Raw genomic sequence first — 14818 nt, forward strand, 5'->3', positions numbered from 1 at the left:
ATGTAGCATATTGTGTATGTGAAATAAGGCTAACCTTAGGGTTTCAGATGGATACCTGGAAACCAGATTGTTTAAAAACAAGGTAATATTTTAAGGAACTGTCCATTGTAGAATTCAAGGGTTATTGCCCATATACAAGCATATATATGTGATATTATAGGTATATATGTGTAATATATAGCTACGATAAAAAGTAATTCACATTAGTTCAACTTTTTTTCTAAATTTTTCATTCTTTCAGTTAAAAGTTAAAGTTACTAAACCTTACATGTTTATGACACCGTAAAATGTCTGCTAAACTTAAGCCTGTTGTGGTTTTTATGGTTGCAGGTTTTTTAATCTCTGAATGACCCATGTTCTTGAGATGCACACAAATGCAATTTGACCACTGAGCTATTCTTACTCTGTTCACTGTGTATGGTCACACCATATATAAAGACACATCACACACAGAATCACTAGGTTGGAAGAGACCTTCAAGATTGAGTCTAACCCATGTCCTCACACCTCAGCTAAACCTGGCACCAAGTGCCACAACCCATTTTTTTTTAAACACATCCAGGGATGGTGACTCCACCACCTCCCAGGCAGACCACTCCAGTACTTCATCACCCTTTCTGTAAAAAACTTCTTCCTAATATCCAACCTAGATTCTGGTTTGTATCCATTTTAATATTAAAAAAAAAAAAAAAAAAAAAAGAACCATCCAACCAACCAAAAAACCCCACCACCAAAAAAAAGCCAGCGAAACCAAACAATGAACAAAAGAACACAAAAACCCCACCCAACCCAGAATCTATTTTCCAGGTAGAAAAGGGTTCGAGGAAGAAGAGAGGAAAGTATCATGCAGGTATTTTTGTGTATATGTAAGCTGAAATTTTTAAGAGGTGATTAAGTGTTAGTATGTCTCCATTACGAAATTACTTTTTATTTTTAAAATCCATTTGTCTGCTTACTTAGTGTTTCCCCAAGCTATATAAGCAGTAGAAATGGCTTCATAACATCTAGAGAAAGGATCTAGTACAGGAAATGTCTTCAAATCAGAACTTCTTTAATCACATTGGCTATTAGCATCCCAGTCTTACTAATGATAAGTGGAGCATTTACTGAGATAAATCTGAGTACTGAACAAAGTCCGGCGGGAAATTCGTCACAGAAAGTGTTCTCATATTTCATATTTCCTGTGTATCTTTTTTTTAAAAGCAGAATATTTCAAGTTCTTCTTATGACATGTACAGCTACTACAGAAATAGGTCAATAAATACAGATGCAATTCTTAAGTATGCAGATGTGAGAAAAGCAAAAGTTCAAAACTAGGTGAGAACATGTAGTCTTTCCCTGTTTGATAAAGTTTGCAAGCTTGAGGGAACAGTCAGTTTGAAAAGTTATCATGCATAGAAGGAGATATGAATGTGAAAATACAAATAATGACATGCATTGAACCTTTTGTTTTGGCTAAAATTTAAAATAATGTAAAATGTTTCATTCAGCAATGTAAGTTGCCTTTAGTTCCAGTGGGGTACACATTTCAATAAGTGAATCACATAAAACCATTGTTCAATCATACCTCTTCCTTTGCTCCTCAAGGGAATTTGCTGTTCTCATTCAGAAAAAGTCATCTGTCTCATGGGTTGATTAAAATGAACTTTTTTGGAACCTAACAGTAGCAAAGCAACTAATACTGTCTGGAATTAAATCAGGTAACCTTGATCAAACAATTAACTCATCTTCTATTAAATCAGTATTTACTGATGCTAATACTGGAACTAGTTCCAGTAGTTGGAATTACTGCCACTCATTTAGTGTCTTTATTATTAGTAGTTAGGTTCCTGTCTTTCTCCAGTTCTGCTTCTAAAAGCTAGTACTTGGCTTACTTGTAGAAAATGGCCTAGTCTATTCACCCAGAGTGTGCACTCTGCACACAGCTGAAGATGCTTTGTAAGGCTGACAGCCCTTTCTGGTTGTGTGACTCCCTAAAGACTGAAGCAAGTTCAGGTGCATGTCGCTACAGCCCAACTTAGACTGACTGTTGCGGAGCCATTGCTTAGGGCTATTTTAGCAAATAAACTCTTGTAAATAACAGGGACAGTTCCAGCTGTTGCATTATGAGTATATTCTCAACGGATTTTTTTTTTGCCATACAGCTGCAGTGGTGCTTTTGTGGCAGCTTCAGTTCACAGAGTTCTTGACACCCCAACAGCATTCTGTCCATTCTCAGCAATCCTAGTATGGCGCTTAACTGTGACAAATGATGAATTAAATTACTTTACGCTGATGCACTAATGTGGTCATGAAGCTCTCTACTAGACCTTTATTTATTCTCTTTTCATTGTATAATATATTCTTTACTTCTTGAATCTGATTATGTTCTTTTGGATGTTAAATTATCTTCAAACAATCTTATATAGGTTGATCTTGCCCTTGTTTGGGGAAGGATTTTTTTCAGCATGATATCAGATCTGCAGTAGTATCTCAGTATTTGTTCTGCTCCTGAACTAGCAGCACAGAAATTGTTCCAGTATTTTTCAGATCCTGAAAGATGCTTTGGTTCATATCTAGTATTGCATAATCTAACATACACCTAATGAATACATGTGATAAAGTGGGAGACGCAACAGCAAAATTGCAGTAACAAATACTAAAGTTTGATAATGAGAATGCAGTGTAATAGTTACAGTAGGAGATCATATTAGACTAGCTTAATATTTCTCTGACCTTCAAACTTATTTATATTACTCATGAATTTATGCTTGTTAGCAAAAAGCATCCTGCTCCCAAGTGTAAGTCCATTATTAGGATTAACACATGGATTCCTTTTCTTTTGAAAGACGGGAAATAAAGAAAATTGTTGGAATTTTAAGTTCTGGAACTGTTACTTTTGTCTGTGACCTCCTAAAACAGCATCAAGATAAGTGGAGAAAATACTCTTTATTATAGCTAAATTCATAATTTCCTAGATACAGGGGTTTTTTTTGCAGTGGTTAAAAGCCTTTTTTTATAAAACTGCGTATTATCTTCCAGGTCTGTAACTTTTGAGTGGGAGGCTGTTTTCTCTGATGTAACTTTTTACAGTAATAGAGATTAACACAATCACTTGGTTGTTAATTGCAGGCTGGCAAAAGAAAAAATTATGTATGAAAAAGAAGCAAAACAGCAAGAAGAAAAGATTGAAAAAATGAAAGCTGAAGCATGTGATGATTATGGAATTAAGAAGCAGGTAAACTAACCTGGAACTTGTTTTATAAAATCCTTATTTGTTTTCATTTAATCATAGTCATTTTTAGATAGATGAATCTCCTGCATTTTTTTCTAGACTTATGTTATATAAATAGTAGACTAAAATCCTGACGTAAAATCAGCCATAGAAATTTCTTTGAGGTGTTGAATTACAAGGATCATAGTTTATATGTATGTATATGATTACTTAGTACTTTATGTCATGATGACTGTTACTCACTAACTGTATGGAGGCCATCATGAACTTTTTCTTGGAAATATGAAGAACCTGTAGTGAATACATGGTCTCGGTGGATGTAGGTAAACCAAATACTTGCTGCTAACTGGAAATGTTACAGCAAAGTGAGAATGCCCAGTAGTTAATATGAAGGGGAAACATTTCAGCTCTTGAGTACACCAGTATCCTTTTGGTAAAATCAGAAACCTCCGAGAAAGAAAGCAGTGGGTATGCAGCTGCGGAGCTGCTGGAGTTTGTAGTGAAGTCATAGGTTAGGAGGGGGCAGGCTGTACTTTGGTCTGCTCAAGAGTACGGTTTAGTGTCACTGTTAAGTATTATTACATTTTTTCTTGGAAGGTTTACCACAAGGACCGTGGTTGCAGACAGTTGGTACATACCCTTTTGGGAGAAAAAGTGTCACATCTCCTACTCACAAGAGGAACTTGGCTTTGGGAGATTGATATTTACTCTCTACAGAAGTGTGCAACGTCTGTGTTTCACTGTGGTACTCATATTATTTCAACTAACTATGTTACCTTTGGTTATGTTTTTTGTCCAAGTATTTCCCAGATGCTTTCTCTCAAAACTGTACTAAAATTATTTTCACTTAATAGTCATAAACATAACCTTCTGGAATCCTGTCTTTGTTTTTAAACAATGGAAGAACAGGTTAAACAAAATTCAGATACAAAATTAACACAATATAGGAGAAAAAGTTAAGCAAACTTTTTTTTGTAAATTCGTATTTCAGTTCATGTATTTATGTCCTGCCTTACTTCCGTTATGCCATGGAAATGAAATACAAATAAAGAATTTATATACAAATAAAGATTTGTATTTCTGGAGCAAACCTGTCTTCTGCCTCACCAGACTGAGACTTGAAGATCTACAAAACAGTAGCCTTTCTGAAGATCTGGCACTAACAAGAACTAATGAGTTCAATTCCTATTTTTAGTGTTGCCCATTCATCAGATTATTTGACTGTATCATGGTATTTCCACAGTGACCTGCAAGATATCATGCAAGTCAAAACCAGCGATGGCTGTGAACTTCTGTTGAAATTGTTACCTACTACTTGAAGGTCTTTCTAGAGACCAGTGCCTTCACAGAAAGCAGTTGTGATTCATTCAGAAATTGCCTGATCCACTTTGAAAGCAATCAGTTTCTCCAATGACGTTTTCACTTCTTGTTTATTTAGCGCACTTTGCATTCTGGAAGTTAATATTTTAGGTTACTAAAAATTTGGAGACTTCAAAGAAAGTTATATGGTTCCAGGAGAGTTTGCTCAGAACAATATTTTGGATACAGTAAAGATCTTGAGATCTTTTTCAGAAAAAATACCTGTAGTTACCCATTTTAATAACTGCTTCTAGTTAATCTCTAATTTCCATTCTAGGGTGCATAACTCTAAAAATTACAACTGTATTTAAATTTTGGTAATGAAAAGTAACATTTGGGGGGGTGGAAACGAATTCCGTCTCTTGAGACTAGGAGAATAGTTTTAACTATTAATTTAGCTGAGGTATTGACTAAATCATATATATATATATATGTGTGTGTGTGTGTGTGTGTGTGTATTTATGTATTTATATACATGCACAAATCAATCCAGAGTTCAGGGAAGGATTCTTAAAAAGCCTAAAAGCAATACTTTATCTTGATGTAGTACTGTTTTCATTTAGCTTTCTAGTTACAACTCAGAACATACAGTTTTACATACAAAAGTGAATACAGAAAATTTCATTTTAAAGTGAAAAATACCATTCCTACAGCATATGTAGTCTTTAGAGTATGTCTGGTCTGTAATGAGGGATCAGTCCCTTTGTAGAACAGTAGGGTTTGATTCAGTATTTTTCTCGTAATTTCTTATGCATTGGGGCAACTCATGGTTCCAGTGGACTCAAGTCTTCTCTAGCTGAGGCAGTGACCATCTGGGATGGTTGGCGATTGTTACACACCAGCCCTCACCTGAACTGTCCAGAAAGACTTGCTTAATGAGGAGCAGGTTCAATACCAGAAAAACAAAAAGGACAGTTTTCTTGCAATGCTGTTAGATGCTTAAGATTCCATTGTAGTGTGCAAGAAGACTTTGTTATGGTAATAAATATTAAAATACTTCTGATTTATCCCACCAGGTGCCAATTTTGCTTATAGTTTCTCTGGGTAGCAAGAAGTAGTGTAGTTCTAACTCTCTGCGGATTTTGTCTTAATGAAGTCTTAGTTTCTACTCAGTTACAACAATTCTCAATATATGAAGACTTTCCACAGGACTTCATAATACTACTTTAATAGAGAATTTTCACACAGTATCATTCAAGTGCAGACTAATGATAGAAACCTGTAGCTTTCTGTACTTCTGTGGTTGTTGGATGTTCATATATAAATAAACATTCTTTCATGGCTCATGCTTTTATTTTGAGACTTGTGAGCCGGGGGCAAAGCAAGGTATCTATTCTATATTTCCCTTCTCTGGGATTGTAGATATTCTCTGGTGGTTTTGCTAACTGGCAACATTTTTACTGATAAGTGAGTGGTATATTTTCAGTTTTTTAAACACAATTCTACAGATCCAAGTTACTTCTTGAGTAATGTTATTTCTAGATTAATTAAAAATCCAGTGGATTTAACACAAAATTTAATTCCTGTGTGTCAAAAGTACATAAGAGTATATAAAGTACATCTTGCTCATACACAGTTTTTTCCCAGTATTTGTAAAAACTGGGAAAAAAAAAAAAAAGCAGTTTTCAAAGCAGTTTTCTCTTGCTTTGTTGAGTGAAAGAGTGCCTTCTGAAACAGTTAAAAAGACATGCATTTGGAAACTCTTTACTATTTTGGAAAATAATGTGAAAGATGGTAATTTGCTGCTGATCTTGTTATTGATGGATTTCTTGCTGAAAGAAAGGTTGTAATGTTCTTGAACTTCCAAAATGTCTTTTTAGCCTCAAAGAAATATTCTGGTTAGTTTAGTTAGCTTTTTACATTCTTAGCTCTTTCCAACCTCCCACCCGATTGGTTCAAAGTTTCTTTGTTCTCACAGAAAAAGTAAGATTAGATTAAATGTGCAGTTTTACATCAGTCTTGTTATTTGCCTAAGTACTTTTTCTGACCCCTAAGAATAGATGATCTTTGTTTAATAATATGAATTCTAGCTCTAGATGCTTGGTAAAGTGGAAATGCAAGTGTAAATGCAAGGGAAGACCTGATGCTTCTCCTTATGTATTTTGACAGTATCCTTAACAAAAGCACAGTTTGTTAACTGAAAAGCCAGCAACTTGGAATTCTCTGGACCAAGTACAATACAGTATCCCAACACAGACCTGGTATTAAAGATGCATTCAAACTTTATGAAAGAAACCAAATTATGAAAAAGCATTACTGTGATCCTCCTTTTCCCCTTCTGTTTTCCAAAGAGTGTTTTCCTTCTTATCTAGGCAGATATAAGTACCTTTTGGATTCAAGACTTTATGTCTTTAATGCCCTAAAGTGATCTGCTTTAGAAGAATCAGGATTACATCTTACCTGAGAGGAGCTGCAAAGAAAACTCATTTGAAATACCAAGGTGTTACCTCTAGAGGGTTTTCTCCTCCTCCATCACTTTCCATGCTAGAAGTGGTTGATAGTTTGTTGTTGACACATGGCCATTTCTTGAAGCACTCAAGCACTGTAGAAACAAAACAGTGTTCTCCAGTTTTTTATTGCAAGGTCCTTCAGGAGTCTTTTGATCAATGTATTTGACAGCTTGCCTACAGCAAGTGTGCTGTTGTATCCTGTATTTGTGGATAGTTCAAGCTTCTTTTGGGCCTGAAAGCAAATAGAACTCATAAAATTGTGTTTCCTACATTCTTGTGTGCATTTATGGGTTTTTTTTGTGTTCAAATTCACCTTAATGCTGTATCTCCTTTGAGTTCCTGCCTTCCCTATGCCCAGCTTCTTGCTACATTATCTATGCTGTACTTCTCCATAGATCCCTACACCACAGCCCTGGCCAAGTACATTGATATTACCAAGGCCCAGTACCTTGATACTACTCCTGTTTACTGCTCAGATGAGAAGTACTGCCATGGTGTGGATTTTAGTTAAAAATATGGATTAGGCTACCAGTAACCTTAGCATGATTATTTATTGTGTGCTACTAATCTTACTTAGTGGGATTACTGAGTTTGGGAACCTTTGGTGTTTGTAGTACTTAGAGATTACTTTTTTGCTTTCACTGCCTGTCCCTCCACCACACCTGGCTGTAAATAGTCAATGCTTTACACACTTTTTGAGGAAAAGTAGTTCGAACCAGTAGCACTTGTTTTAGCAAACAATTATCTGCATGTCTTTTCCTTACCTCTGCCGTCTTTGAGTAGATCCATACTGTTAGGATTATCTGTGCAACAGAAAACGGGCAAGTGATTATGTGACAGTATTTAAAAGCTAGACTGTATATTAACTTTTGTATATATACTTGGTACATATATGACTCATTTACATTTGTTGTGGTTTTTCGTGGCCCACCTCTTCTGTTCAGAACACCACTCTTGTCATGTAAAACAATACTGTCAATTATACTCTGTGACTCAGTAGTATATCAGGGTGTCCTTCTAAGAGAAGGAAAACCCTACAGTATTTGTTTGTGGCTTTTTTGTTTTATTTTGGGGTGGGTTTTTTTGTTGCTTTCAAATTATTTGTGGATCTACATGTCTTTAAATCTCTTGGTTAGATGTGGTCAGTTGGGGAAAAAACCCAAATCAACATACTCTGCTTCTGTTTTTTGAAGCTGATAAAACGGATATCTCTCCCTCATTATTATTACTGCATTTTTTAGAAGTTAATAAATTGTTCTTATCTCAGCCCACAAGGTTTACCTTTTCTTCCTGTTGTCTTCTCCCCACTGGCTGGGGACAGGAGCAAGTGAGCTCCCCACTAGGCTGGGGCAGGAGCAAGTGAGCTGCTGCCTGGTACTTAGTTGATGTCTGGGGTTAAATAATAGTCTTTAGCTGGAGTTGGAATTGCTCTGGTCTGGTCAGTGGAATTTGAGTTGCTGCAGAGCACATCACAGGGATGGAAATGGCTGCAGTGCCTGGCATTGGAGTTTGGGTGGCTATCATTCTTGTCACCCTTTCAATTTCTTCTGAAAGTGGGGCAGAATTTTGATAAAATTTGAAGAATAAACACTTTTAAAAATCCAGTCATAAACCTTATATAATTATTTGAACTTCTGACTTTACTATGTATATTTGTAAAAGAAAGTAGTCTTATCTGGGATTATCAACAGTACTTGAAAAGAAATTGGTTTTGCAGAAGTTAAATCATATTGGCTGCACAAAATTCCTGTTCTAGTCTCCAGCTGTTTGCATCTACTGAATATAGTTCTAGGATTTATCATCTTTCTGATTTTTATTCATCACTGCACCACTGGCACATACAAATAAAACTTGGGTAACCCTTTGGGAATCAGACAAATATTGTTTTGAATATAATTATTTGGGTAGATTTGTTTATTTCTTAGAGAATGCAGGAGGCAGGACTGTATCTTACAGATTCACGATTTACATGCCACCCCAGGTCGCTTATCTAGTGGCACATATCAAATAAGTTACTAATTTCATATTATCTGCTTAACAAGCTTTACAACACACAAATATTTCATATCTGTTTGACTCAAAGAAGTAATTACTGGATATTCTCATTCCAGCAGGTATTCTACTACATAAAGCAAAAGGCATCATATCATGCAGTTTATGGCACACCTCATTCTATGGCTGCTACATTGACTGATGAAAGTGTAAAATTAGAAACTAAAGTTTTTTCTCTCAAAACCAAATGGTCTAAGTGACACTTAAAAACTTACTGACAATACCTTGTTACACAAAGCCTTTCTGAATACATAAATGCATTCTTAGCTACAGCTTAATGTCCCTTTTGTAATTACCTTTTGGTACAGCAGCATTAATACTAGCAGGATGATACAACATAGGAATGACAGAAAGAAAAAAAGCCATTTAAAAGGAAGGCTTTCTGTTGCAGGTTATCCTGAACAGAGATGTTTCATATCTAAATATCAAACAGATTTTAATTTCTAAATAGATGCAATGTTACTGAACAACTCTGCACATCTTTTCTTCTCAGTGTTTGGTGTTCAGATCCAGAAATGCTCCATGAAATAAATGCTCCCTTACTTAAAACTGATGTTGTTTTCTTTAGGAGGTGGCAAGATTTTCAGATTCAGTGGGGTGCCAGTTTAGTAATTTTGTTCAAAGTGCATGGTGAGAATAATCTTTCTCCTAAAATGAAGCACAAGGATATGTAATAACTTTTTATGCATGATAAAATCAAAAATATGAGCCTGCTGGTCTTTGCTTTTCATTTTTCTTTACCTTTGTCTTTCAGTCAGAGCCTCCTGCAGTCTGCACACAATGTGATCAATAACTCAATAACTTTTTTCATGCAGTAATTATCTCTATGGGATATTATCTGAACATTCTTTTTCTTTATTACCCAAAAGATGCAGGAGATATTTATATAACCAGCTGATCCCCTTTTGGATGAAGCTGCTTCATGACAGCAGGAGAAAGTTTGTTCTAAATAGACTTTTTAACAAATGCTGAAGACCTTACTAAGCTGTATTTTTTGGCTAAGGGAAAGATAATTCTGAATACTGTCTTGCACTTAATACTTGATATTCAGTTAAGCACAGAGTAAATGGAAATGTGCTGTAAATTAACAGAGTTTTAAGCAATTATGCTAAGTGAATGTCTTTTAAGAAAAGGAGCCTGTTCAGAAGATAACGTGCAACTGTTCTGAAGGTCCTAGATAATGACTAGATTGCTGATTTTTCAGAGTAAAAACTTATCCTACAAGATAATGTTTCTATCTGGAACATATTCTAATTTCATTGTCTTCTGATTTTCACAGATCGAGATCTTACAAGAGTCACGAATGATGATTCCAGACTGCCAACGCAGACTAGAAATTGCACATGCAGAGCTTACTCAACTACTAGTGAGTATTGCATCACACCCCAACTGATGAAGAAGTGCTGCAATTCCTGGATAAACAACTGCAGCAAATAAAAACTGGATTAAAGAATTGTCTGTAGGTCCCAAGACCAACATCTTACAAGATACCAATGTTTTGCTTTAGATAGCACAGTTTGCATACTTGGTCTTCAGTCTGTGAAGACTGTGTGTGTTAGAAGCTGTCCTTAATGTAATGTACGCTGAACATACACTTATCCCATACTGTGAAAATGGACACAGATCTCCTGTGCTAGTTCCCTCATGAGAAAAATCAGTTCACCAACTTTAGGTTTTATAGATAGTATAAATGTATATAATATACTTGTAGGGAATTGAAATTGTCAAGTACTTTGGTTACTACTCTTATTATGCTATGGACAAGTCAGAGGAGTCCTTGCTGAGTATTGCTTAATGTTTTATTAGTGAAGTGAGCAGTACTGCCCTACTTTTTAAGATAAAAATACCTTTAGGAATAAAGAGTATGTTGTACAAATAGATTCACTGAACCTATACTATGTTTGGAGATGATAATGTTTATTTTAAAAGCTGCCTTCTCATGAAGAATTCAGCTACACATGTTGGTGCACAATAAATGGTATTGTGAGGCTAAAAATATATATCCTAAACTATGTCCCAGATACAGCAATGGCTAAAATGCAAATACTTTTTTAATGGAAAAGTCAAGGTGTCCTAATCTCAGGTAGTCTTCCTCTACTGTTTGCCAAAATAAATGCTCAGTACCTGGCAGGATTTAGAGTCTTTTTGTCATTCAACTAGTTACTGAACAGTTAGTCTAAATTTCTCGGGCATGCAGAAATGATGCTATTGATTCATAGTATGCAAACCTAAAACAAGGAATGGAGACAGTTACTATTGCTGTTAAGAATTTGGAAGTCTTCATGTGTTGCTTTCTGTGCTTAGCTCACCTTCAGTTCATTAATTAAAAGCAACTGTATCCTAGTATGTTTTTCAACTGTCAGTCTACTTAAGCATTTTTCTAAGAGTACTGTTGTTCTGAAGTTTGTTCTCACACGTCCCTTGGTTTTAGATATTCAACACTATCAAATAAAGGTTTGCATAGGTCAAATCCGCTTGCACATGACAGCCACTACCTGGGACCTTAGGCAGGACAAAAGAATTTACCTGTGCTTTGAGTAACATAGAAAGTGTGTTTTCAAAAATTATATATTCCTCATTTCATAGAATGGTTTGGGTTGGAATGAACCTTCAAAGATCATCTGTTCCAACTCCCTTGCAATGACCAGGAACATCTTCAACTACATCAGGTTGCTTAAAGCCCTATCCAGCCTGACACCGAGTATTTACATGGATGTGACACTACCGCCTCTTTGGGCAACCTTTCCCACTTCTTGACCACCCCCCACTGTTAAAAAAATTTTCTTTTTATCTAGTTTGAATCTCTTCTCTTTTAGTTTAAAACCATCTGTCCTGTCACAACAGGCCCTACTAAAAAGTCCATCCCTGTCTTTCTTGTAGCCCCCATTAAGTACTGAAAGGCTGCTGTGAGGGCTGCTCAGAGCCCTTCTCTTCTCCAGGCTTTACAAACCCAACTTTCAGCTTGTCCAAAAAGGAAGGTGCTCCAACCCGCTGATCATCTTTGTGGCCTCCTCTGGACTCCCTCCAGCAGCTCCATGTCCTTCCTGTGCTGTGGCCCCAGAGCTGATGCAGCACTGCAGGTGGGGTCTCAGCAGAGCAGAGCAGAGGGGCAGAATCCCCTCCCTGGCCCTGCTGCCCACACTGCTCTGGATGCAGCCCAGGACACGTGTGGCTCTCTGGGCTGAATGCCCATGGCTGGGTCATGTCCAGCCTCTCAGCCACCAGCACCCCAAGTCTGGGTAGGGCTGCTCTGATCTGCCCATCCCCAGCCTGTGCTGGTACCAGGGCTGCTCTGACCCAGGTGCAGCACCTTGCACAATGGCCTTACATGAGTTTTTCCATGGGCCCACTTCTCAAGCTTGTCCAGGTTCCTCTGGATGGCATCCCATTTCTCAGTGCATCAGCTGAGCCACTACTCAGCTTGGTGTTATCTGCACATTTATGGATCTTACTTTCTGTGTCATTAATGAAGACATTAAATAACACTGCTCACCATACAGAGCCCTAAACAACACCACTGGTCACTGATCTCCATCTAAACATTGTGTCATTGACCAATTCTCTGTCTGTGAGCATCCAGCCAATTCCTTATCCAGTGAAGAGACCAATCAAATCCACCTCTCTTCAATTTAGAGAGAAGGATGTTATGGGGGACCATGTAGTCCTCAGTGATAATTGCCTTTTTTGCAGTCTTTAAGGACTCACCTGACTGCCGTGACTTTTCAAATGTCATGGAAAGGAGAATGGCAACTGCATCAGGCAATTCCTTCAGGACTCTGGGAAGCATCTTGTCAGGTGCCATAGACTTAGGTACATTCAGGTTCATCAGGTTGTTGTGAACCTGATCTTTACTTACAGTGGGAGGGACTTAGCTCTCCCAGCTGCTATTTTGTAGTCCATCCACTTGAGAGGTGTAGGAAGATGCTGCCAGTAAGACAGAAATACTATTGAGTACCTCAGCCTTCTTATTTGTTAGCAGTTTTTTACCTTCGTAAATTTAATCCCACAACACTTATTTTCAGAGTACTCAAAAATGTTGCTTTTGATTACAGGAAAATGAAAAAGAATTGGAAGAAGCTGAAGAATATAAAGAAGCACGTTCCATACTGGAGTCAGTGAAGCTGGAAGCCTAGCTGTTTTCCAGTTCTCTCTTTATATGCATTAGCATGGGGTCCATTCCACAGTTTCATTTGACTATGGCTCTACTACTATTGTTGACTTGCTAAAGTTCCCTTTATGCAAACTGAGCTTTCTCTAAGTGCAAGGTGCATCAAATAAAGAATATTCTGAAACATTTGTGTGTTCCATATTTGGGCAAAATAGATATATTTCCAGTTCACCTCAATTAAAAAAAAAAAAAAAAAAGAAAGAAAAACAAAGCCCATTTAAAGTAAGTGTAATAGCTAATATACAGAACTTAAATCTGAACAGTTCAGGCTAGGAAACAGTTTGGCTATGTGAGGGACCAGTAAGTACTTCAGAATGAAATAGCATTATAGAATAGTATGGGTTGGAAAGGTTCCATCTAGTTCCAACCCCGACATATTTGACCTTATATTTGAAATATTTGACCTTATATTTGAAATAATATACATTACAGCATAAAAATCTGTACTGAAAGAGAAGGTAGACCAAATAACCCTTCCCAGTCACCCACCTTTTTTCTATGGTGCAATTTTTCTGTAGTTTTATCAAGTGTGTGCTCCTTGTTTATCTTTGAGTCCAAGACAAGAGCTGATTCCAGATCTTTCTCAATGTGCATGGCACTGAGTCGAGCCCAATTCATACAACTTCCATGCATCAAAATTCTTCTACTTTTCAGGAAACGGGATTTAGCAGGTGACTATTGTGAATTGCATCTGCTAATAAGAGTTCTGGACTGAATGCTTCGCTTGAAAGCACTTTGGCCTAAGTGATTTTTTTTTTTAACAAAGTTCAAACCCCAGGACATGAAAGAGAGCTAAGGGGAACTAATGGGTAAGGGAAAAACACTTAGTCTGCCCGGAAGACCATTAAAACATTATGTACAAAAGCTGTGGTTTTTTCAGAGTAGCTTCTCTAAAGCAAATACTAAGTTCTGTTGATAAACGAGAAAGCTTTTTACATTAGTTTTTCTAGTTTGAAAGTGTTCTGGCATGTTTCTTAAAGGCAGCACAAAGCACAGTGTACCTTTTTGTGTGGTGCTAAATTGAATATTCAATAAAATTCTTTGTTAATTTGCCTGAGTTTGAGTAAACTGCTGTATCAGTACTTATTTATGTACCTTAAGCACATTTAGAGTAATGTCTACTTCTCCATCACTCTTAAGCACTGCTCTGACAGATCAACACCAAGAGATTGCTGATTGAATCAGTCAGAATGATCTACTTTTGAAGTGACCCCAGACCAGTACCATAGAGGGCTAAGAGGTGAAACCTGTTTTGACAGTACAGTTCCATAAGAGAACATGCGCATCTTGTTACCAGCATTGTGTTCTAGGCATGGAACTGCCAAGCGGACATTGCCTGAGCCACAGCACACATGAACTGCTCCTGAGGAAAACATCTGTCTTGGGATACTCATTTCACCCAGTTTCTTCTGTGACCTTCACTGGGAAAGGTGGCTGGAGTGCACAAAGTGGATCATGTGTCTCAGCTGAGAGACTGCAGCATGAGTCTGCTTGCAGCCATTGAGTGGAGTATGGTGAATAAGTGCTGAGCTGAAAAGGAAGTGCAGGGAGATGCCAAGTCTGCTGGGTAAAGCA

The 14818-nt window shown here is 37.1% G+C and overlaps 1 protein-coding gene across 1 annotated transcript in view; it reads left to right on the top strand.

Moving 5' to 3' along the window:
* Positions 1-14300, top strand: part of TBCA (tubulin folding cofactor A) — a 25512-nt gene extending 11212 nt beyond the window's left edge. The window contains exons 2-4 of the mRNA XM_038124732.1: positions 3112-3217; positions 10355-10441; positions 13128-14300. Coding sequence (XP_037980660.1) covers positions 3112-3217; positions 10355-10441; positions 13128-13208 — 274 coding nt within the window. The 3' untranslated portion in view covers positions 13209-14300. The remainder of the gene's footprint in view (positions 1-3111; positions 3218-10354; positions 10442-13127) is intronic.
* Positions 14301-14818: the final 518 nt, after the last annotated feature.

The sequence above is a fragment of the Motacilla alba genome, chromosome Z (genome assembly GCF_015832195.1).
Source record: "Motacilla alba alba isolate MOTALB_02 chromosome Z, Motacilla_alba_V1.0_pri, whole genome shotgun sequence".
Taxonomy (NCBI): Eukaryota; Metazoa; Chordata; class Aves; order Passeriformes; family Motacillidae; genus Motacilla; species Motacilla alba.